This window comes from Culicoides brevitarsis, chromosome 1, assembly GCF_036172545.1.
Source record: "Culicoides brevitarsis isolate CSIRO-B50_1 chromosome 1, AGI_CSIRO_Cbre_v1, whole genome shotgun sequence".
In the NCBI taxonomy this organism is placed as follows: domain Eukaryota; kingdom Metazoa; phylum Arthropoda; class Insecta; order Diptera; family Ceratopogonidae; genus Culicoides; species Culicoides brevitarsis.
Genome location: NC_087085.1, coordinates 15,582,968 through 15,606,164, shown reverse-complemented (window position 1 = coordinate 15,606,164; position 23,197 = coordinate 15,582,968). Strand labels below are relative to the sequence as shown.

General features: G+C 33.6%; 5 protein-coding genes across 5 annotated transcripts in view; 2 read left to right on the top strand and 3 right to left on the bottom strand.

The window, feature by feature from the left end:
- Positions 1 to 7,440, top strand: part of LOC134837333 (cytoplasmic dynein 2 heavy chain 1) — a 43,546-nt gene extending 36,106 nt beyond the window's left edge. Inside the window, 4 exon segments of the mRNA XM_063852704.1 lie at positions 956 to 1,096; positions 1,210 to 1,317; positions 5,396 to 7,114; positions 7,177 to 7,440. Of these exon segments, the coding sequence (XP_063708774.1) occupies positions 956 to 1,096; positions 1,210 to 1,317; positions 5,396 to 7,114; positions 7,177 to 7,440 (2,232 nt within the window).
- A 58-nt stretch (positions 7,441 to 7,498) lies between these two features.
- Positions 7,499 to 8,787, bottom strand: LOC134837032 (O-glucosyltransferase rumi homolog). The gene is given in 3 exon segments (XM_063852344.1): positions 7,499 to 8,088; positions 8,091 to 8,587; positions 8,643 to 8,787. Coding segments are annotated over 3 exon segments (1,191 nt in total). The 5' UTR covers positions 8,770 to 8,787; the 3' UTR covers positions 7,499 to 7,521.
- Positions 8,788 to 8,940: 153 nt separating this feature from the next.
- LOC134832731 (proteasome subunit alpha type-4) lies at positions 8,941 to 10,110 on the bottom strand. The gene is made up of 2 exons (XM_063846898.1): positions 9,971 to 10,110; positions 8,941 to 9,810 (listed from the first exon to the last, which is right to left on the bottom strand). The coding sequence occupies exons 1-2, from the start codon at positions 9,971 to 9,973 to the stop codon at positions 9,031 to 9,033; spliced, it is 783 nt and encodes a 260-aa protein (XP_063702968.1). The 5' UTR covers positions 9,974 to 10,110; the 3' UTR covers positions 8,941 to 9,030.
- A 46-nt stretch (positions 10,111 to 10,156) lies between these two features.
- LOC134831734 (polyribonucleotide nucleotidyltransferase 1, mitochondrial) lies at positions 10,157 to 12,893 on the top strand. The gene is made up of 5 exons (XM_063845544.1): positions 10,157 to 10,307; positions 10,369 to 11,689; positions 11,751 to 11,876; positions 11,937 to 12,482; positions 12,565 to 12,893. The coding sequence occupies exons 1-5, from the start codon at positions 10,174 to 10,176 to the stop codon at positions 12,745 to 12,747; spliced, it is 2,310 nt and encodes a 769-aa protein (XP_063701614.1). The 5' UTR covers positions 10,157 to 10,173; the 3' UTR covers positions 12,748 to 12,893.
- Positions 12,894 to 16,175: 3,282 nt separating this feature from the next.
- Positions 16,176 to 22,359, bottom strand: LOC134837332 (chitin synthase chs-2-like). The gene is made up of 10 exons (XM_063852703.1): positions 22,224 to 22,359; positions 21,921 to 22,165; positions 21,492 to 21,785; positions 20,173 to 21,432; positions 19,665 to 20,111; positions 19,529 to 19,603; positions 18,383 to 19,475; positions 18,079 to 18,328; positions 17,997 to 18,010; positions 16,176 to 16,975 (listed from the first exon to the last, which is right to left on the bottom strand). The coding sequence occupies exons 1-10, from the start codon at positions 22,328 to 22,330 to the stop codon at positions 16,264 to 16,266; spliced, it is 4,497 nt and encodes a 1,498-aa protein (XP_063708773.1). The 5' UTR covers positions 22,331 to 22,359; the 3' UTR covers positions 16,176 to 16,263.
- Between the last annotated feature and the right edge of the window lie 838 nt (positions 22,360 to 23,197).

Below are 23,197 nucleotides of genomic sequence, written 5' to 3'. Positions count from 1 at the left end.
AAAAATTATAAAAAATATAGAAATATTTACAAGTTTTAAAATTAAATAATAATAAATTTAAAAATATAAATTTTGGTAAAAAATAATAAAATTAAAAATAAAAATATGATTTTTGTCATATGAAATTGCAAAAAAAAAACAAATTAAAAAATTTTAACGGATCATTTAAGAATTTTATTTTAATATTTTTTAATTAATTTTTTTATTTTATTTATTTATTTTAATTCATTTCAATTTTTTTATTTAAAAATTTAAAAAAAAATAATCTGATTTTTTAACTTAAAATTTAATTGCATTTAAATTTAGTGACTTAACTTTGTCAGAAAAACAGTTTTGAAAAACAGTTTTGAAAAACAGTTTTCAAAAAAAAAAATTTAAAAAATTAAAATTTTTTACTAAAATTCTTACTTAAAAATTTTTTATTTTGTCTCTCTAATTTTGTTTTTCTAAAATTCAAAAATATAAAAAAAAATAAATAAAATATAAATAAAAAAAATTAAATTTAAAATTTTGGGACATATTTTTTGAGTTTGAGCAGCCTTTCTCAAAAAAATACTAAAACAAAAAGTCTGACACAGAACAATTTACATAACAAAATGATATCATTTTCACCATATTTGGCTTGTGTACTCAAAAAAAAAATGTTGTAGATATATTTTTTGCAACATTCTAAAATAAGATAGAAAACAGCATGGAACGACACACACAAGAGGATACAATTATATATGCAAAGAGATTATGAGATTAATTTCGTTTGTGTGTGTCTCTGTGTCAGGATAATTATCTTCTCTAGACGAGTAGTTTGGAGGTAGAGAAAAAAAAGGCTGCTGCTTAAAATTTTTAGTACTACATCTGTACACATATTTTGTAATTTACGCTTGATTCATATGACTTTTTTTTTCTTCTTTTCTTTTTTTTCATCCTCCCTCGTGTTTCACCTACGCAATCTAAGCAGACATCTGAAACGGAAGTCATATACAAAAAATTAGTTCGGCAAACGTACATTATCCTAAGTAGGTCCGTCGCACGAAAGGATCAAATTGCTCTAGGCCTGAACATTTGTAAGCATGCATATCCAGATGTGGTACCGGAAAAAGTGAGTTTAATTTTTTTTCTCTTTTTTTAAAAATTTTCTTTAATAAGGAAATCTGCCGCATTCTTTAAATTTGATGTTTGACCCAATTTTTATTTTTTCTTTATAATTAACAGGAATGGGAGTTGTTCGTGTTTAATTTCATGATGTCCGAAAATGCTACAGATGACCAATTACCAACGTGGATCCCAACTGAGCTTACACCGAAGCTGCAAAGTATTAAGGTTAGTTAAGTGCGACAATTATCGTTGTAATGCACGAATGCAAGTCCGAAAAACGTTTTGTTGAAAGCATTACATTAAACGGAATATTATCATTTCAACACCTGTTAAAGTACACATAAATGATAATTAATCATCTTATCTAGATCATGTTGTTAGGAATACTTATTCGTTGCGATAGTCTTGTAAATGGGAAATTATCAAAGGTGTTTATAGTAATCTACATGAGACATAATTGGAGCTTGAAATAACTCAACAGTCCAAAAAGTGTGTGAAAGTTTGCATCGGAATTGGGTTTGGATGTTTTGAGCGTATTTTGAACGTGATTATTATTCAATTTAAAATAAAATTTAAAAAAAAAATTTTTCCAAAAATATTGAATTTCGTTATTTTTCTTGATCCAACGTGATTTTTTTTTAAATTTACCTAATTTAAACAAAATTACTATAAAGTTTTTTTAATTTTAAAATCGCTCCAAATTTCAAACTTTTTATCCCAAAAAAAAAAATAGAATGGGAAATTTACCTAAATAAAATACGTTTTCATTTAAATTATGAATTTAAACAATTTTTGATCCTTTATTAAATAAATTAAATTTATTTTTTATTTAAAAAACATTTAACTACTTAAAAAATTATTTTAAGTTTAATTTTTATATAATTTTTAAAATAAATCTGCAAAAATGATTGTCTTATTAAAAAAATTGTTAAAAATAATTTTTTTAAACTTTTTGAAAGAAAAATTTTTGAGCTGAATTAAAAATTAAATTTAAAAAAAATCATCAAAAATATTTAAAAGACACAAATTTCATATTTTTAGCAATTTTCGGTGTCAAGAAATTATTTTCTAAAGCATTACTAATTATTCTTTATTGTTATCTTTCTCCATCTTCATTAATTATCACCTTATCTTGATCCTGTTTGAAATCTAAGCTTTTCTAACAATTCCTTGTTAGTAAAATTTTCAGTCTAAAAAATATCATTCTAGACCAAACACAAAAAAAATGGAAATTAAAACAATAATTTTGTGGATTTTTAAAATTTTTGGTCTCTGCATTGACCACAAATATTCTTTCGTGTATCAAAATACTTCTAAAAGCCAAAAACTGAAGCTTTTTCTATGGAAATTAATTTATATCTCGATTGCAGTTTTGTTCTTGCTCAAAAGCATTTTCATCAGTTACGAAACTTACAATCAAAAAACGCATTTAAATTGTTTGTTAAAAGGATTTCTATCATTACTACCATTTTTATGTCACTTAACAATCATCATCGAAAGCATTCATCACTACAAAACGCAACAAAAAATCTGGATTTTCATCGAAAAAATAACAGGAACTTTAAAATATCTTAAAACTGATATTTTAGTAATTCTTCAAAATATTTTCTGGCAATTTCTGATACATGTCATCGTCATTCAAGGAGTTTGTTTGTGTTTAGATTTCATCATAATTTATTCCGTATCGAACCTAAAACAAGAAAATACTGATTATTATCACTGGTTATGGAAAACATTACCACTCTGGATGACTCGAATGAGTTTATTGCATCACGGATTTTATGTGACTCTCATTGAAACCTTCATGAAAGCCGTTATTTCGGAAATTTATCACGTGGGAACGCTTTCTAAGAGATTGAATTATGTCACAGATGAAAAATTATTGATTTCTAAATTACTCACAATTCAAAGGATTTACGAAAATTTGATTAAAATGAATAAATTTGTCAATGAAATGTTCTTATTCTCACACTCGGTCACAATTTTCAGCATTTTTATGATTTTGACGAACAGTTTTTATCAACTTTTTGTTGCGCTGCGTTTGGGATCCGAAAACTTGATGGAAATTGCCTTGACTCCTGTTGGTTGGATGATTTCTTTGTTTTATCTGGTGATTTTATGTCACAAATCGTTGGTTGAATGTAAAAAGTTGACACATGTCCTGAATAAAATTGAAGTTGAAGATGATCAAAAACATTTGCGAAGCATGATTTTCACGATGAGATTAAATTTTGAACATCAACGAATCAGACATGGAGCAGATTTGTTCTTTAACGTGGATCCAGTGTTACTGAAGGAAATTTTTTCGTTGGTTTTTACTTTTGTGATCATTTTTGTGCAGTTCCTGTAAAAAAAAATAAAATTAATCATCATGACAGGTAAATTAATTTTTTTTTTCGAAATCAATTAATGATTTTTATCTTCAACGATTCTTACCCAAAAAATTATTTTTTATACGTTCAGTGTGAAATTGAATTCTCAGACGACAACAACATGAAAATAATTCGAATTCTGTTGAATATTTTCAAGTTTTGTGGAATCAGCACCTTCAACCCGTTTAATAGCTCGGATCAATATTGGCTGCTTTTTTGGACTTGTTGTCACATAATTTTCGCATTTTCCTTATTCGCAGCTATCATTTATCTCAAGGACATTGTTTTCGATTATACCTCATCCATCGCCAATCTTACGGATGTTTTTCAATTTGTTATTCCCAGCATCACTCATCATGCAATTTTAATCGAAAATCTTCTAAAATTCAAGTTACAACAGCAAATTTGGCAATTTCCACGGAAAATTACTTCAAATTTCGTTAAACTTGGTGTCGATATCGAAATTAAGCTTCAACATGCGCTCTGGAAATTTTTGTTACAAATGGTTATCGTGCAAGGACTCAGCTTGGCAACAGAATTGACGATTATTTATGGCATTTCTGTCGGTCATGCTTCATTTGGATGGATGTTACAGTGGATTTTTAAGCTTACTCCGTTTTTCATGGGTCGGATGGGTTTGCTTTTTAACGGAATGTTCGTGACTTTCATTGATACTTTTGTAAAAGCGCTTCTTGCGGAAGTTCATCATGTTGGAACGTTGTCAAAAAGGAAAAAATCACTCTTAAAAGATAAAGAGCTTTCAGAAAAAATGTTAATTTTGAAGGAAATTTATCAGGATCTCGCTTTGATGAGTCGACATGTGAACAAACTCTTCACTTTTTCTCACACTTTTAATTTTTTATCGATTTTTATCACGTTAGCGGCTTGTATCTTCTGGATTTGCCATGCAGCGATCTTAGGAACGATCCATCCAATCGAAACAATGTTGTGTCCTTGTAGTGCTTTTATTATTTTAATTTTTATCACGGTGATTTGTCAAAATTCGTTGAATAATGTTGCGATGTTGCCATATGAGCTTCATAGAATCGGTTTAGTGGGACGAGATATGAGGAATATTGTTTATGGTTTTGTTCTCCAGTTTGAGCATCAACAGATACGACATTGTGCTGGATCACTTTTTGAACTAAATGCGAAGCTTTTGAAGGAAATTTTGGCAATTACTTGTACTTTTACAGTTATTTTTGTGCAATTTTTACCAAAAATTGAATAATTTTTTTACCAGTAAATATTTCGAAGTTCTTAAAGAAATTTAATTAAATTAATTATTTAATTAATTAATTAATTAATTATTATTTATTAGGCAAGTAATTAATATATCCATTTTTATGTCCTAATTTTATAAAATTAATTATTTAATTTTTTATATAATTAAATTATTTAAAAAATTAAGAATCTCATGTGTGGTCATTTTATTTCCGATTTCGACAAAAAAATCAACAAAAAATATTTTTTCGTCAATTTTTAATTTAAAACATTTTTATTAAAAAAATGCAAAAAATTGATCAAATGAAAGTACAAAATTGAATTTAAAACTTTTTTTTTAATAATCAATTTTTCCATAAAAAATTTAAATTTAAAAATTTTGACTTAATTAATTAATTATCAAAATTTGAAAAAAAATATTTAATTAATTAGGTATCAAATAATTTAATTATTTAAAAAATTAAATATTTCATGTCTGGTCATTTTTTTCCGATTTCGACAAAAAAAAATAGTTTTCGAATTAAAGCAAAAATTTTTCATAAAAAATTTAGATTATAAAAATTTTGACTTAAATCAAAATTTGAGAAAAAAATATTCAACTAAAAATTTAAGACCTTATTTTTTTACAAAATGAAAAAAAAAAATATTTTAATTTGTAAATTTTTAAAAATATTTAAAAAAAAACTAATTTTTCTCTTCTTTTTCAGAGTCAAACACCCAACTTTTACACCGCACTTCAACTGCAAGACGAAAACATTTGGCGCAAATATGTCGACACATCACGTGGCGGTACCCCCGAAATTCCCGTTAACGTCACAGATTTCCAAAAAATACTCATTGCACAAGTTTTTCGTCCCGATTTGTTAGTTGCAACCATCACCGCCTCCGTTTCAAAAATTTTAGGCATCAAAAACTTGTCTGGCATGCAACTTTCGATCAAACATTTGTCCGAGGAAAGTAGTGCTGATCAACCTATTCTCATTGTCGCCTCATCCGGAGCCGATCCAGCAGCTGACATCAAGGAATGTGCAAAGAACAACCGAAAAGAGCTCGTTGAGGTGTCCATCGGCAAAGGTCAGGAGAAACATACGTTGTCCCAAATAAAAAGTGCAGCGGAAAACGGCAATTGGATTTGCATCAAAAACGTTCATTTGGCGCCAAAATGGTTGATTTCGCTGAACGAAGAGTTCCGTATCGCTGAGTTGAATCCTTCGTTCCGCATGTGGATGGTTTGCGACTCGGACAAAGGATTTTCCGAGACTTTCGTCAATAGTTGCACGAAAATTGTCTTTGAACCCCCAGTTGGCATCAAGAGCAAAATTAAATATTTGTTCGAGCAATTCTCAAATGTGATGAGTGTCAAGCGGAATTTCAGTTATATCAAACCGCACGTCGCTTTGTTCATTTTACATGCAATTATTCAAGAGAGACGTTCTTATGTGCCGCAAGGATGGTGCAAATGGTACGAATTTGGCGAAGCGGATCTCAAAGCTGCCATGGATTTGCTTGCGATGATCTTAAAAGCGAACTCAACAGCAATTGATTGGCCTTTATTGCAAGGATTATGCAAGAAAATCGCCTACGGAGGAAGAGTAGATTACTTACAAGACTTTGACAAACTCGAGGAATTGCTTCAAGAGTTCTTTGATTCAAGCATCATGAACAATCGATGGTCCCCCTTGAAATTGCCGATAATTTTATTGAACTCCGGCGACGTTCAAGAGTACTTAAATGTCATTGACGAGCTCCCCGATGGCGAAAATCCCGAAATTATTGGTTTGTCACCTTCAACAAACATTTCCAAAGATTTAATTTTCTGCCGAAATCTTTTAAAGGATCTTCGAAGCAAATATTTTAACGTCGAAGAAGGACAAAATTACGACAAACGCATTAAACCGATCTTGAATTTGTGGAAAAAATTGGTTTCTGTAACAACTGTCATGAAAACGTGCGAAATGCTCAAAACCGATGTGCCCACAGACGATCCTTGGATCATTTTTAAGCAATCAGAGTTGATTTTGGGCGGAAAGTTGTTTAATTTGATCCATAAGACATTAACTCGATTACATGCCGTGATGAAAGACCCGAATGCGATGTCCAAACCAGAAATCGTGTTAATGAAGTGCCTTTGTGAGAACCAAGTCCCGTTGGAGTGGAAAAAATTATGGAATGGCCCGAAACTTGCAACGGATTTCATCAAAAGTGTCGTCACGAAAGGAGTTGAAGCGGAAAAACGATTCCGTGGCAAGGATCGCCTCGAAGGAGAAATTAATTTTGGAGAAATTTACAACGTAAGAACGTTTTTAGCGACTTTCAAGCTCATAAAATCGCGAGAAATGAAAGTTTCAACGAGTAATTTGTCGTTGAGGACCAATTTTGACTTGAACAAACAACATAATGGATCGGTTTTGATATCGCCCATCAAGGTATGAGTTTTTTTTTCATTAAAATTTTTATAGAATTTCATAAAAAAATGATTTTTTTGTAGATTGATGGAGCTTCATTCAAAAATAATCGCCTAATTCTCACAACAGACAAAAATTCATCCGTTTCAAAGACAGACAAGTTCGAAATATTTTACGTTTCAAAGGTAAATGGCAATTTAGGGTCTCCATTAGCAACGAATACCATGGAAATCCCTCTTTATAACAACATTTTGAGAGAAGATCTGATTTGCATGATTCAAGTGGAGGTTGTTCCATCTCCATCTGACGTCATTTACTCGGGAGCTGCTTTTATCGTTCCCGAATAAGCCTTTAAAGTTTTATTTCACGTGAGTTTCTAGTCAAAAATAATAAAAAAAAAATTAGTGCACTTAAAAAAAATATTTATTTTAGTAAATTGGAATGAGATCTTTGTCCTTTTCAACTTTGTATTTAAGTAATTTTGCGTATTTCAACAGTAATTTCCTCCAATAACATTTAACATCTTTTATTCTCAAGTTGGACCAGATCTGTTCATGACCGGCTTCAGCAATTTTCTGTGCTAAATCGTCATTTCGTTGGAAAAATTCAAGTAATTCGCGAATTTCTTGCTTGCTGGCATCGGATTTGACGGGAACGTAATGCACCCAAGGCTTCAGCGAGTCGTAAAAAAATTCTTTCCATTCATCGCCGACGTGAAATACCAAAGATTTGCATAAAAATAAATGTTTGAAGCGAAAACTGGCAGCTACTCCTCTGTAATTGAACAAATATTTGTATTTGCAATGTTCTTCCAAGCTGACTTCCGATGCTGGTTCTTGTCCGAGTGTATCGGCGATACTTTTCCACGCCTGATTTTTCGTGTATTGCGCGTCAACGAGACTCATGTCGTCGCGCGACAGTAAAATGAGGTTGTCGCGCTCCGATGACGTTCGAGATCCACGGAAAAATCCTTTTTTCAGTTTTTTATCCCATGGATGAGATCTGCAGCTTTTGTTAAACGCTTTCGATGTTCATCCCACTTGCCAAGTCCCGTTGGATACAAAGAAATTGCAGGTCCGCCTTCCCAAAATGACCATGCGGGATACATTATGTCGAGATAATCGGGAGTTTTGCTAAAAGAAAAAATCGGAGCAAGTGGCATTCCCCAATTTTTGTTGATTTGAGGCCAATCCCGGCAATTTATGATGAGATCCATGTCGGGCAGCTTCTCGAGCAGCGGTTTTATGAAGTATTCCACTCCGGAACATCTCGCAGGGAACAAACAATCCTTCTCGCGATACAATTTGTGATTGAAAATTTGATATTTCGTGCCGCGATCACGAATTGCCATCAACATTTCCTTCTGAATTCCCTTGGAAAAGGGTTTTAAGTCGGCATTTATGACGGGTAAGTAGCAAGAACAGTTATTTCCGTTCTGACATGGCGTATAAGCTTCAAAGGCTTCATTTATTTGTTGGAAAATGACGTTATCACCTGTTGAATTAAGAATTTTTAGCAAGTTTTTACAAAAAAATTAATCATAACTGACCTTTGCTGTACAAATTTTGAACTTCTTCTTCATCTTCTTGTACTTGACATTGCTCAGAGTCACATTCAGGACTCACAGAAATGTAACAAGTGACGAAAATTATAAGGAAAAATAATTTCGAGACCATTTCAGCAGCCAACAGCAATAATTTTTGTTTATTTTTTATCGTGAGTGTCGCTTATAACTAAAAATTCTGTCGCCAATGATTCGAATTTTATTAAATTTCGTGATTTTTGTTAAATTTTCACCTAAAAAATATTAAAATTGAGTTTTTTAATTAAAATTTTATCAAAAAATCGAGATTTGTGGAAAGAATCTTTATTTTCCCGAAGAAAATTAAAAGTACATTATTAAAAATATCGAAAAATGAATGCAAACTCGTAACAACTTATGACTTCAAGCCTAATTTTTCCTTCTTTGCAGCCTCCAATTCAGCTTCGATTTTCTCGTATTTCTTAATCAACTTCTCCACTTCGTCGTTGGACAAAATCTTGATGACGGTTTTGTCGTTTTCGCGCGTCAACGTTGCCATCTCGACCTTTTCCGCCGTAAGTTTTGTCATATCGAGCGTTTTACTCAAAATTTTCACGGCCAAATCTTCCGCTTGTGACAACGTCTTCAACTCATTTTCGTTGAGTTCCTGTTTCAGGGCTGATACGGCAGCGGGAGCATTGTGTCCGATGCACGTTGCCTTCCATCCGCCATAATTTCCGCTCGGATCCGATTGGTACAACTGGTATCCGTAGTGCTTGTCCCATCCCATGTAGAGAATTGAGACGCCGAAGGGTCGTTTGCCGCCGTATTGCGTGTACGCTTGCTTGATATCACACAAATACGAGACGAGTTGCTCGCAGGGCATGGGCTCGCCGTAGTTCAGTTGGTAGCGTTGTGCAATGAGACGCAGTTCGTTCGTGAGAACATTCGCATCTGACGTGATGCCGGCAACGGAACACACCATATCCTCATTTAACTTGTAAATTTTCTCGGAAAAGACGACGTTGTCGAGCAATTTGTTTGTGTCGCGCTTCTCGGCAGCCAGGAGAATCCCGTCTTTCGCTAAAATGCCCAAACAAGTACCTGCATGTGAAATAGCTTCCATGGCGTACTCAACTTGGTACAAACGACCTTCGGGCGAGAAGATTGTGGTGCGGGAATCATATCGACGAGCCTAAAATTAAAAATAATGGAAAAATATTAAATCGTGATTCAGCAAATTGCTTCTGTAGGAAATGTACGCATAACCCAACACCGGTCCAAAAATTGTTTTATTGCAAATTTTAAGTCAAGTTGTGGTAATTTTCCAATATTTTCGTATATTTGACACTCACCATTGTGGATTCTCAAACGTAAATTGGTTAATTTGAAGAAAAATCACTTAAAAACTGCAAAAATTCGATAAATTTATGCGACGACTTGAATATTTACCAAATCACCGAGTTTGACAGTTCTTTGACGTCTTCCTCTGATTGGCTAAAAACGTCAGCCAATCACGTAAAATCGCAAAATAACAACAACACATGCCGAGCAGAAGATGTATTTACGAAAATCCTCAAATTTATCGCTAAAATGTGTTCGACACTCGCTGAAATCCTTAAAAAATGTTCAAACGAGGGCAGTTAGTAGTGGATTTAATGAAGTAGAAACGGAAATTACCTTAGATTCTGGGTAAATTTTGATTTTTTTTCGCCTTCATTTCCAAAAAATAATTTTTTTATAAAAATTTTAGCCGGTCAATTTACATTTCAACGGGAAAATTCGCGAGATTTGCGAATGGCTCGGCGATTGTTCGTTCCGGCGACACCTCTGTGATGGTAACTGCTGTCTCGAGTCAAAAAGCAGGCACGCAATCTTTCACTCCCTTGTCTGTGGATTATCGTCAAAAATCCGCCGCTGCAGGTCGTATTCCCACAAATTTCCTGCGTCGTGAATTGGGACCGTCGGAAAGGGAAATTCTCTCGGGACGACTTGTGGATCGCTCAATTCGCCCACTTTTTCCTGCCGACTTCCGATGTGAGACGCAAGTTGTTTGTAACATGTTGGCATTGGATTCTGTGAATGCGCCAGATATTCAAGCGATTAATGGAGCATCAGCAGCTCTTGCGATCTCAGATATTCCGTGGAATGGACCTGTTGGGGCTGTTCGAGTTGGTTTGCTGGGCAACGATTACATTGTTAATCCAACGCGACGCGAATTACAGACTTCTGAATTGGATTTAGTGGTGACCGCAACGAAGCAAAATCTCGTCGTCATGCTCGAAGGCAAGGGAAATGTCGTGGATTTGGCAAAATTGCAACGCGCGATAAAAGTTGGGACACAACAAGCACAACATATCGTCAGAATGATCGAAAATCTCCAAAAATCGCATGGAAAACCAAAAAGAACACTTGAACCAGCGCCGGAATTAGACCCAGAAATTCAAAATGCGATCAAGACAATGTGTGACATGCGCTTAAAAGAGGTTTTTACGAACGAGCAACACGACAAAATGAGTCGAGATCACGCTGTTAACGAAATTCGCAGTGATGTGATCGATCGTGTATGGAGTAATTACCCTCAAGAGGAACGACAACTCATTCAAGACTACTTCAACAAGCACTGCAAGGAAGTTTTTCGTAATCTCATCTTCGAAAACGATCAAAGATGTGACGGGCGAGGCCTAGATGACTTACGAAAAATTGAATGTCAAGTAGATCTTCATAAACCCCTTCACGGCTCGGCACTTTTCCAACGGGGACAAACTCAGGTATTTTGTACAGTTGCTCTAGATTCGCTGGAAAGTGCTCTAAAGTTGGACAGTTTAACGGCATTGGATACAGGCCTCAAAAAGAAAAACTTTTTCCTGCATTACGAGTTCCCGCCTTACGCAACGGGCGAAATTGGTCGAATTGGGCCCGTCGGAAGACGAGAAATGGGTCATGGATCGCTTGCTGAACGAGGATTGGTCCCGATAATTCCTAATGATTACCCTTTCACGATACGATTGACGTCGGAAGTGCTGGAATCCAATGGTTCGAGTAGTATGGCGTCAGTTTGTGCGGGTTCAATGGTAAAAAAAAATAAATTTTTCAAGAAAAAATAATTTTTTAATAAATTTTTGTTATTTAAAGGCTTTAATGGATGCAGGAGTGCCCATTTCTGCGCCGGCAGCTGGTGTGGCAATCGGTCTTGTGACAAAATATGAGAATGATGACACGAAACACATCCAAGATTATCGGATATTAACGGATATTTTGGTAAAAAATACTCAATAAATTTTTTTTTAATGATGAAATTTTGTAAAAATTAATTTTTAGGGCATCGAAGACTACCTCGGCGACATGGATATGAAAATTGCGGGCACACGAAAAGGCATCACTGCTCTCCAAGCTGACATAAAAATTCCCGGAGTGCCCTTAAAAATCGTCATGGAGGCATTAATGAAGGCCACAGATGCGAGACACAAAGTAATTGACCTCATGGATGCCTGCATCGCCACTCCTCGTACTGCCAACAAGGAAAACAAGCCTGTAACGGAAACATTCAAAGTTGAGCCGCATCAACGTGCGAAACTAATTGGACCGGGCGGCGTTAATATCAAAAAACTCTATTTAGACATCGGCGTGCAACTGACGCAGCAAAATGACACGGAATATTTGCTTTTTGCGCCGTCACAAGACGCCATGGATGAAGCGAAACAACTCATCGAGGAGTGGATGCAAGAAGATCGGATACCAAATCTCGAATTTGGAGCCATTTACACTGCCAAAATTGTTGAATTACGAGATACGGGTGTTCTGGTGACCCTTTATCCGAATATGCCGCCAGCCTTGTTGCATAATTCGCAATTAGATCAAAGAAAGGTTTGTAAAAAAAATTTTTTTTTTTTTTTTTTTTTTTTTTTTTTTTTTAAAAAAAATGCTGATTCAATATTTTTTTTTTTAGATTGCTCATCCGTCAGCAATAGGATTAGAAGTAGGACAAGAAATTCAAGTAAAATTCTTTGGACGTGATCCTGTCTCAGGCCACATGAGACTGTCACGGAAGGTGCTACAAGGACCAGCAACCCAAACCATTCGTAGTTTAGACAAAAAGAAACCTCAAGATGAAGGAGTTAATAGCAATTGACTTTAGTGAAAATAAAAAAAAAAAACTAGACAAATTCTGTTATTTTGTGTTTTGTATCCTCATAAGCCTCAAAATGAAAGAAAAGACTTCTAAAAGTTCATTACAATCGATATGCTGAGGATTAATGAAGAAAAATAACTCAGAGGTTGAACTTTTTCAAATATTGGAGAAAAATTCAAACTTTCAACTCAATCAAAAAGAAGAAAAATTTCCTTCGAATCCTTTAGAAAAATTTATATTTAAGAGAAATAAGATTAAGAACGCTCCAAATGAAACTCAATAGTTTTGTCCGATGCCCCATTTTAAATTCGAAAATCCAATGGGGCAAAATAAAAAAAAAAGTTAAAAATTTCATCAAAAATTACCGATTTTTGGTGTATTTCCATAATTTTTCATAAAACTTTCAAGAAAATTTTTCAATTTTTAGTAATTTTTGTATGAAAAATCGTTTTTTGACATAAAATTTTCTTTAAAAAAATTGTCGTGAAAATTTTTGAATTTTTTTTTTTCAAAAAAAAATTTGACAGATTGACAATGATATTCGTTTTTTTCAATTTTAATTAAAAATTTTTTAAATCAATTTTGAATACACAAATATAAATGTAAAAAACTCATAACAACAATAATATTGATTAAAAATAAAAAATCAATAAAAAAATTGGCATTTTGTATGAAAAAAAGTATTTCAAATTTTTTTTATTTTTGTAGTATATGTTCCATATACTACTTTGTTTTTACCGCACAAAAAGGGCCCATTTTGTGAAACGCCGGCCTAAAAACATCGAAAAATTGTCAGAATCAAAGGCGGTAAGGTGCTAAACGACAGTAAACATTCCAAAGAATTCGAATTGAGGCAAAGAATTTCCCGACTTGAACAAAAAAATCTGGGGCCCAGGCCTCAAAGTTGTGGAAAATGACAAAAACATGGCTTTTTTTGAGCAAAAAAGTATCCTTATTTTTATAGCCGAGAAATTTTTTGAAAAAAATTTTTTTTTTCAAATTTTTTTTTTTCAAAAATTTTTTTTTTCAAAAATTTTTTTTTCGCCTGTACATTGGAAACGCAAAATTTAGAAAACTTGTTTCTAACGTCAAAACCTTCATTTTGAGCCGGAGAACCGCGGTAGCCCTCGTTTAAACGACAAAAACATTTTTTTCGCCTCAATATGAACAGAAATTTTTAAATGGCTTCAATGAACAAAAAATTGTTACGTCAAATAGAAAAATCGTCCAAAACAAAATTTGTTTCTAATCAAAACCTTATTTGAGATTTGAAATTCCAAGCTTAATTTTTGAAAAATCGGTATGTGAGCCCTCATAATAAGAATTTTGATTAAATTTTTTTTTCATCAATTTTTTTCGCTAACATCTTTAAATGGCTCCTGTACATCGAAAACGCAAAATTTAGAAAAAGTCCAAAACAAAAGTTGTTTCTAACATCAAAACCTTTATTTTGAGACGGAGAACCGTGATCTAGCTTAATTTTGAAAAATCGGTATGTGAGCCCTCATAATAAGAGGATTTTGACTTAAATTTTTTTTAATCAATTTTTTTCGCTAACATCTTTAAATGGCTCCTGTACATCGAAAACGCAAAATTTAGAAAAAGTCCAAAACAAAAGTTGTTTCTAACATCAAAACCTTCAATTTGAGACGGAGAACCGTGATCTAGCTTAATTTTGAAAAATCGGTATGTGAGCCCTCATAATAAGAGGATTTTGACTTAAATTTTTTTTAATCAATTTTTTTCGCTAACATCTTTAAATGGCTCCTGTACATCGAAAACGCAAATTTTAGAAAAAGTCCAAAACAAAAGTTGTTTCTAACATCAAAACCTTCATTTTGAGACGGAGAACCGTGATCTAGCTTAATTTTGAAAAATCGGTATGTGAGCCCTCATAATAAGAGGATTTTGACTTAAATTTTTTTTAATCAATTTTTTTCGCTAACATCTTTAAATGGCTCCATCGTAACATCGAAAAGAACGATCAAAAAACTGGTATGTTAGAAAAAAAAGGATTTTGACTTAAATTTTTTTAATCAATTTTTTTCGCTAACATCTTTAAATGGCTCCTGTACATCGAAAACGCAAAATTTAGAAAAAGTCCAAAACAAAAGTTGTTTCTAACAATAAAACCTTCATTTTGAGACGGAGAACCGTGATCTAGCTTAATTTTGAAAAATCGGTATGTGAGCCCTCATAATAAGAGGATTTTGACTTAAATTTTTTTTAATCAATTTTTTTCGCTAACATCTTTAAATGGCTCCTGTACATCGAAAACGCAAAATTTAGAAAAAGTCCAAAACAAAAGTTGTTTCTAACATCAAAACCTTCATTTTGAGACGGAGAACCGTGATCTAGCTTAATTTTGAAAAATCGGTATGTGAGCCCTCATAATAAGAGGATTTTGACTTAAATTTTTTTTAATCAATTTTTTTCGCTAACATCTTTAAATGGCTCCTGTACATCGAAAACGCAAAATTTAGAAAAAGTCCAAAACAAAAGTTGTTTCTAACATCAAAACCTTCATTTTGAGACGGAGAACCGTGATCTAGCTTAATTTTGAAAAATCGGTATGTGAGCCCTCATAATAAAAGGATTTTGACTTAAATTTTTTTTAATCAATTTTTTTCGCTAACATCTTTAAATGGCTCATTTTAGGCTTAAACGCAAAATTTAGAAAAAGTCAGTTTTGTAAAAGTTGATTTTTATCGAAAACGAAATTTAGCAAAATTTTCTTAAACAAAAATTGACTCTAACAAATCAGATTTTGACCAAAATTTTTTTGTTTCAATTTTTTCAGAACATCTTTAAATGATCGAAAACGCAACTTAATTTTGAAAAATCGGTATGTGAGCCCTCATAATAAAAGGATTTTGACTTAAATTTTTTTTAATCAATTTTTTTCGCTAACATCTTTAAATGGCTCCTGTACATCGAAAACGCAAAATTTAGAAAAAGTCCAAAACAAAAGTTGTTTCTAACATCAAAACCCTCATTTTGAGACGGAGAACCGTGATCTAGCTTAATTTTGAAAAATCGGTATGTGAGCCCTCATAATAAGAGGATTTTGACTTAAATTTTTTTGCACCTAATCAATTTTTTTCGCTAACAATCTTTTTAAATGAATATTTATTCAATTTTAGGCCTGTACATCGGAAACGCAAAATTTAGAAAAAGTCTTTTTTGTAATTTTTAGTACATTGTGTTTATATGTTTGTCCAGCATATGAAGAATTGGCAATAATTTCTCTTAAACTAAACAATGACTCGGTACACAAACGGGTAATGTAACAAACATATACTACAATTCGAATTTGCTTTGCTAATTCAAGGTACTTATTTTTTATTTTAAAAAATTTTGGACAAAATTATTGTTTCATTTGGAGCGGCCTAAATATGAAAATAATACTTTTGAATTTTGGACAAAATTATTGTTTCATTTGGAGCGGCCTAAATATGAAAATAATACTTTTTTAAAAATATTTGGTAAAAAATATAAATATTAGTTCCAAAAATTTTAACTGTAACTATGTTCCATCATATCAACATCGAAAAACGGAACTTCGTTATCTGGAATATCTGGCAACGGTCGAAGTCTTTGATTTTGATAAACATCTTCCTTCTTACTCTCCGCCGCTGCGCTATTTGACAATCTCGTCTGATTTCTCGAGGCTCTTGCTATCGATCTTCTTTCCTCGATCAGGTGTTTCCCTTTGCCACTAAGCGACGAACCCAAATTCAGCTCTTTACTCGAATTCCATTTTCGCAAAAAGTTTTTCTCCAAATCACTTTCGTCCACGTGATAGCTCTGTTGCTGCTGAATATTCCGATGAATCGTGTTTCGACGAACATTTTTCTTCGAATTGTCCGTTTGTTCATCTGCTTGCGGCGGTTCGGGTCTCTGGAGAATTTTTGCAAGTAAAACTCCCGTTTCTTTGAGCTCAGCGACGGCAGTTTTGTCTTCTGCTTGCTTGTTAAAGTACCAATTGATCTCCGTGGAAGCGAGAATTTGCGAAATGGTTTTGAAGCGATGTATTAGCATTGCCACAAACTGAATGGCGAGAACGACACCGAAAAATATGACAAACATAAAGCCAATCGGTTCAAGTTGGAGGTACTTTCGTTTGATGGTAATTTCGAAAATGTCCTCGTGGAAGATGATTGTGTTGTCGGCGTTGAAAGGCCATTCGTAATGGAGTTCTTCCTTCTTTAGTTGCAGCAGGAACACACTTTAGAATGAATATTTATTCAATTTTAGGCTTAAAACTGGTCAAAAAATGACTTGCAAAAAAAATCAGAGTTTGAACCTCCAAACTCTGATTTTTTTGTTTCATCGACCCAATATGATCAGAAATCCTCTTTAGAATGAATATTTATTCAATTTTAGGCTTAAAACTGGTCAAAAAATGACTTGCAAAAAAAATCAGAGTTTGAACCTCCAAACTCTGATTTTTTTGTTTCGTCAAATATCGACCCAATATGATCAGAAATCCTCTTTAGAATGAATATTTATTCAATTTTAGGCTTAAAACTGGTCAAAAAATGACTTGCAAAAAAAATCAGAGTTTGAACCTCCAAACTCTGATTTTTTTGTTTCGCCAAATATCGACCCAATATGATCAGAAATCCTCTTTAGAATGAATATTTATTCAATTTTAGGCTTAAAACTGGTCAAAAAATGACTTGCAAAAAAAATCAGAGTTTGAACCTCCAAACTCTGATTTTTTTGTTACGTCAAATATCGACCCAATATGATCAGAAATCCTCTTTAGAATGAATATTTATTCAATTTTAGGCTTAAAACTGGTCAAAAAATGACTTGCAAAAAAAATCAGAGTTTGAACCTCCAAACTCTGATTTTTATGTTAGGTCAAATATCGACCCAATATGATCAGAAATCCTCTTTAGAATGAATATTTATTCAATTTTAGGCTTAAAACTGGTCAAAAAATGACTTGCAAAAAAAAATCAGAGTTTGAACCTCCAAACTCTGATTTTTTTGTTTCGTCAAATATCGACCCAATATGATCAGAAATCATCTTTAGAATGAATATTTATTCAATTTTAGGCTTAAAACTGGTCAAAAAATGACTTGTTAAATTTATCAGCGTTTTATCAGAACCTCCAAACTCTGATTTTTTTGTTACGGCAAATATCGACCCAATATTAACAGAAATGTTTAGAATGAATATTTATTCAATTTTAGGCTTAAAACTCAAAAAGTGACTTGTTAAAACTTCAGAGTTTGACTCAAGACGGGTTTTCTTTTTAAAAAACGAAAAAATATTTAAAATTTTAATAAATGTTAAACGCAAAAAAAATTAAATTTTACCTTTTGTTGCGGAGACACATCATACGGCTTCAAGTACGTATCGATGAGATCTCTGAAAAATTCTGCCTCGTCGATGGGAAGTGTGTCACTTTGACTGTCTTTCAAAGCAGGATCTACTTGCCAATCCGGCAAATATTTAATAGGAGCTGGTTTTTCCAGTTGTTTATTAATTATTTCCTTTTCCTCAGTGGTGATTCTGATTTCAGCAGGCTCATCATCGAACTCAGGTGCTTCATCTTTTGATATTTTTCTACAAAAAAAAAATTAAAATTTAATATTTTTCTTTATTTTATTTTAGAATTACCTCTCCAAATCCTGCATTTTCTTATTGAGAGTTTCCAATGAAGCCGCAATGACCGTTAGTTGCTTCGTACTTTCATCATTTTGGGGATGCGTACACAACATACAACGGAAAAGACCTGCACATGACACCTCCATGCTTCCATTTTCTTTGACATTACTCGTATCTCGTAAAAATCCCAATACTTTATCGATCGGGCCTTGTGGTAATTCAGCTGGTTTTTGTTCTACAACCGTGGGTTCGTCTTCTTTGGGTGCTTCTCGCGTTCCCCATGACACATCGTTCAAGTTAAATAGCGAATAGATGATCAGCAACATGTACATCGATGGAATTGTGATGTAATAAACGCCAAACGATGGCAACGCTCCAATTTCCTGTGGATGTAAGAAGGCAGTGACGATAATTTGGGCAATCATGAAGGCAAAAAATAACGAAGCTGGTGCAAATAAGCCGTCTTCCTTCAATTGTATGACAATGCCGACCACTACAGCGATCATAATTAGTCCATAAAGCACAGAAATGACGAAAGCTGCTGTCAATTGCCATTTTTGGGGCGCAAAATAACATAAACCGATGAAAATTAAGAGTGGTATCATGTTAAAGTACAGCGCATCGAAGAGACTTAATCCCATAACAGCTGAAATTGAACCGACCATCATTAAAAAAATTGTTCCCGGACCCAAAACTGTTCCAATCATCAAAACTGCTTGATACACGATGAACGGCATCGAAATACTATTGTTCGTTTTTACCACAGATTTCGCGTCGCCCAATAAATCCATGATATTTGCCATTGTTGAGGGGATCCATCGTCGACGTTGGTTGAAAAATTCAAAAAATCCTTCGGGCGCATGCGTGTACGAGTCAGAGGCGGCACAATATTCAACGCGATATTTTTGCTTCAACAACAAAGTACATAACCAACGATCTTCTCCTTGATCGTATTGCACCATGTGTCTTGCCTCCGTGGATTTCGTGGTATATTTTTTCATCACACAATCCTCCATCAATGCACGTCCTCGAAAAAGTGAAAAGCATCCCGGAGAACAAAGAACACAACCGATCACGTGTTCCGTGGCTTTTTGCAACCAATGACCTTGAAAAATTGAGTTTTAATAATTTTCATTAATTTTTTATAAAATTTCTTACCAATCGCGTATTCGAAAGTTTGATACCAAACCATCGGTCCTGAGCCTGTTGGATGAATGCGACCACAAGCAGCTCCTATTTCATGGTAAAAACATTAAAAATCAATTTTTTATAGAAAAAAAATAAATTTTTTCACCTAAATGTGGATCAACTTTCATCCGATTCACCACAAGATGAACAGCTTTTGGCTGAAAATCGATGTCGCCATCCAAAGCGAGCAAATATGTATTTTGCGCGATGACTTCCTTCCGTTCCGGCGAACATTCCATCTGCATTATGCGATATCCGAGTAAGTAATACATGTACATGCACTGTGACCATCGTTTTTTATGACGAATTTTATTTTTGTTCTTCAGATGTGCGATCATCCGCGTTCTTCCGGGCAAAATCCAAATTAATCTGCCACCGTACGGGGTCTCAATTTTCGTTGGCGCTTGAATTTTGATGTGTTTCTTGTAAATCTTGTACGCAGCTTCCTCTATACTTTCAATTAACAAGTGAACGTACGAGTTCATGGCGTAATCTTCGGGAAATTCGACATTTTTTCGACTTAAGAGAAAGGCGTCGTCGAAAAAAATGTGAGCTAAAAATTTAAAAATTAATTTAAAATTATTTTTTTAAAGAAAAATTTTAAAAAAATTTACTTTCTAGGTCGTAATAATCACTATCGATGTCGGATTTGTTGTCCTGAATGTACTTCAAGTTCAGCCGTCTCGCACACTGATCCTCATCAAGTCGCAGAATGGATTTCAAAAATTCCAACATTTCATTTTTCTCCTCGTGCCACATGGTTGCGCAGATATAAATTTGTGGAATTCGGTCTGAAGGCTTAATATCGTCGCCCATTTCATCCACATAACTGTCATAGCACTCCTCTTTCTGCTTAATTATATCCGCGCGCTTAACAATTTCGTCTTCGTCATCCCATCTGCGATTCAAGGCCAAATCCTGATCAATTAGCAAACTGTTGTACATGGGAGACACAAAAAGTTTCTCTGTCGCGGCATTTTTCTCGCTCTTTGGCGACCAAATATGCCTCGTAATCCATGTCTGGGAGAAAAGCCACAACAACCAGACCCAGCTAAACTCATTTTTGAGATAACTTAAGAAGTCATATCGCTCATCGGGCATACTGAAGAACAAGTAATCCGGTAAAAATCCATGAAAAACGCACGTATTGAACTCCCGAATGCCAATTATGACGAAAAGAAACGTAATTGTGACCGGAACTGCCAAATTAATGGGAAGCGCGAACGAGAAAAGTTGAATTTGAATTTTGCAAGCCCATTTTCCGCAAATATAACACAAGTACGACGAAGCAATGTGCACTAAAAATATCACGAGAACTGCATTCGGGGTCGAATAAATGAGTTCATTGTCTAAAATGCTCGTGATATCGGTGACATCCAGCTTGGCGCTTGTGGCATGATCATTGTAGATGGGAACAACTTCCGTCACGTTGATTGTATGGTTGCCCCAACCAACTTCGAAGCTATTGAAGAAGTCGTGAAACGTGACGCCCGTGAAAAGTGCTCCAAAAATGCCAAAAAGTGTCATTTTGAGAGGAGCTATTAGTAAGTAGATCCGGTATCGTGACTGATAAATGTTTTGTTTGAACGTTGCAAAGGCACGAGAGAACTCGTATTGCTTTCCGGTTGGATTTGTGTGATTTTTATCGTTGTCTCGATCGAGGTACTTGAGTAACGGCGACTTTTCCGACAAATAATTCTCCCACCAACCAAGCGAAATAAGGATTAATGCCAGAGGCGTGAACCAAAGCACGAGATTTCGACTATTTTGAGCGGGCCAAGCTATTAATCCGGTAAGTTGTCCCAAAAGTGCCAATAAATCCATGGCTATGATGAACGGGAAGGTCCAATTTTTGAAGGGACGTGAAATTATGCCTTTAAAAAAATATTTTTTAACATTTTTTTTATGAAATTTCTTTTAGAAAAGATCTTACTGAAGACTGATGGCAGAAAACAGACACAATTCATCAACATGACACCCTTAATAACATCCAATTCCGGTAAAATTAGGAAGACAAACATCGCCAAGCCAGTTACTGATAAAATTTCACAAGCAGCTACTATGGCAATTTCACCGTAAGTTGGTTTTCGGTTATTTTTGAACCAACAAATGCGTAAGGCGCGCACAAAAGTTCCCAATTCCGGGACTCCAAAGGCGAAAATTAGACACCAAATCCATGCAACACGTTGCGGTTCGGGAATATTCGCGACATATTCTTTCTGCGGTTCTAAAAAATAACAAAAAGATAGGAAAGTTTATCAAAATTTTGATAAAAAAAAAACGTTATCAAAGTTATTTCGAAGAATGTTATCGAATTTCTTCGAATTCTTATCTTTGTGTGATTTTTCTGTTCAATACTTACGTCTGTAGTAGCAATATTTGACTTGTAGGTCTCGCTGAACATGCGACGTCATAAAGAGCATTGTAGACTTTGAGGCAACCGAACAAACTAACATGATGACGAAAACCAGGCCATACACGAAAATCTTCAAAAGTTTAACTGAAGTGTTTAACCATTTTAAATTTACGGAAGATCCGTAAGTTTCTTCGGGCGGATGGTCTTGAAATGAGTCCCAAAGTCGTTTGTCTTCGACGAGAATTGTGTCGCTTTGGGAGTTAAAATTTTTAATCAATTTTCGAAAAAAGTAAAATTTGATTTTTTTACCGTTTCGCTTCGAAATCTTCTAGGGAGTCGTCATCGTCTTGAGCATCGTGATGCGGATAATTGTAAGAAAATCTTCTATGAAGATCGTTTTCAAAAGCAGTTTCCATTATTTAGTTTTTTCGTAATTTTTTCATTGCAACTGATCGATTGGACAATTAAATTATGACTGAGGTGAATCACTCAAATAAAAGAATATGTTTTTAAATTTTTGATAAGGAAACAGTAAAATGATAAGATTAGATAGGTTAACAGAAAAATTTATGTTTCTTTTTAAGAGATTTGATTTCGAGATAAAAATTGAAATTTTTAACGGTTGAAGATTCGCTGTTGGATATATTTTCATTTTCATTAAATTTATTTATTTAAAATTTTGAAATTTTATTTTAAAAACATTAGGAAGACTGTGTCAAAGCAATTTTTGACAAATCTTGCTCCAAATGGATAAAAATTTGTCAGAGGGCTCTAATTTATCATTTTTAATCATTTTATAACTCAAAACTGGCAAAAAATTGAAACTGAAAAAAATTTTTTTCTTTGACATAGTTTTGTTTTGAAAACCAAATCAAGAGCAAAACTAAATCAAAAACTGTGTCAAAGCCATTTTTGACAAATCTTGCTCCAAATGGATAAAAATTTGTCAGAGGGCTCTAATTTATCATTTTTAATCATTTTATAACTCAAAACTGGCAAAAAATTGAAACTGAAAAATTTTTTTTCTTTGACATAGTTTTGTTTTGAAAACCAAATCAAGAGCAAAACTAAATCAAAAACTGTGTCAAAAACTGTGTCAAAGCCATTTTTGACAAATCTTGCTCCAAATGGATAAAAATTTGTCAGAGGGCTCTAATTTATCATTTTTAATCATTTTATAACTCAAAACTGGCAAAAAATTGAAACTGAAAAAATTTTTTTTCTTTGACATAGTTTTGTTTTGAAAACCAAATCAAGAGCAAAACTAAATCAAAAACTGTGTC

Excerpts from the sequence above, each read along its gene's own strand:
- LOC134837332 (XM_063852703.1), bottom strand. The coding sequence starts at position 22,330 with ATGGAAACTGCTTTTGAAAACGATCTTCATAGAAGATTTTCTTACAAT. Across the intron at positions 22,166-22,223 it reads GAAGATTTCGAAGCGAAACG|CGACACAATTCTCGTCGAAG; the intron begins GTAAAAAAATCA and ends TAACTCCCAAAG. Across the intron at positions 20,112-20,172 it reads TGATTATTACGACCTAGAAA|CTCACATTTTTTTCGACGAC; the intron begins GTAAATTTTTTT and ends TTAAATTTTTAG.
- LOC134831734 (XM_063845544.1), top strand. The coding sequence starts at position 10,174 with ATGTATTTACGAAAATCCTCAAATTTATCGCTAAAATGTGTTCGACAC. Across the intron at positions 11,690-11,750 it reads CAGTTTGTGCGGGTTCAATG|GCTTTAATGGATGCAGGAGT; the intron begins GTAAAAAAAAAT and ends TGTTATTTAAAG. Across the intron at positions 12,483-12,564 it reads CGCAATTAGATCAAAGAAAG|ATTGCTCATCCGTCAGCAAT; the intron begins GTTTGTAAAAAA and ends TTTTTTTTTTAG.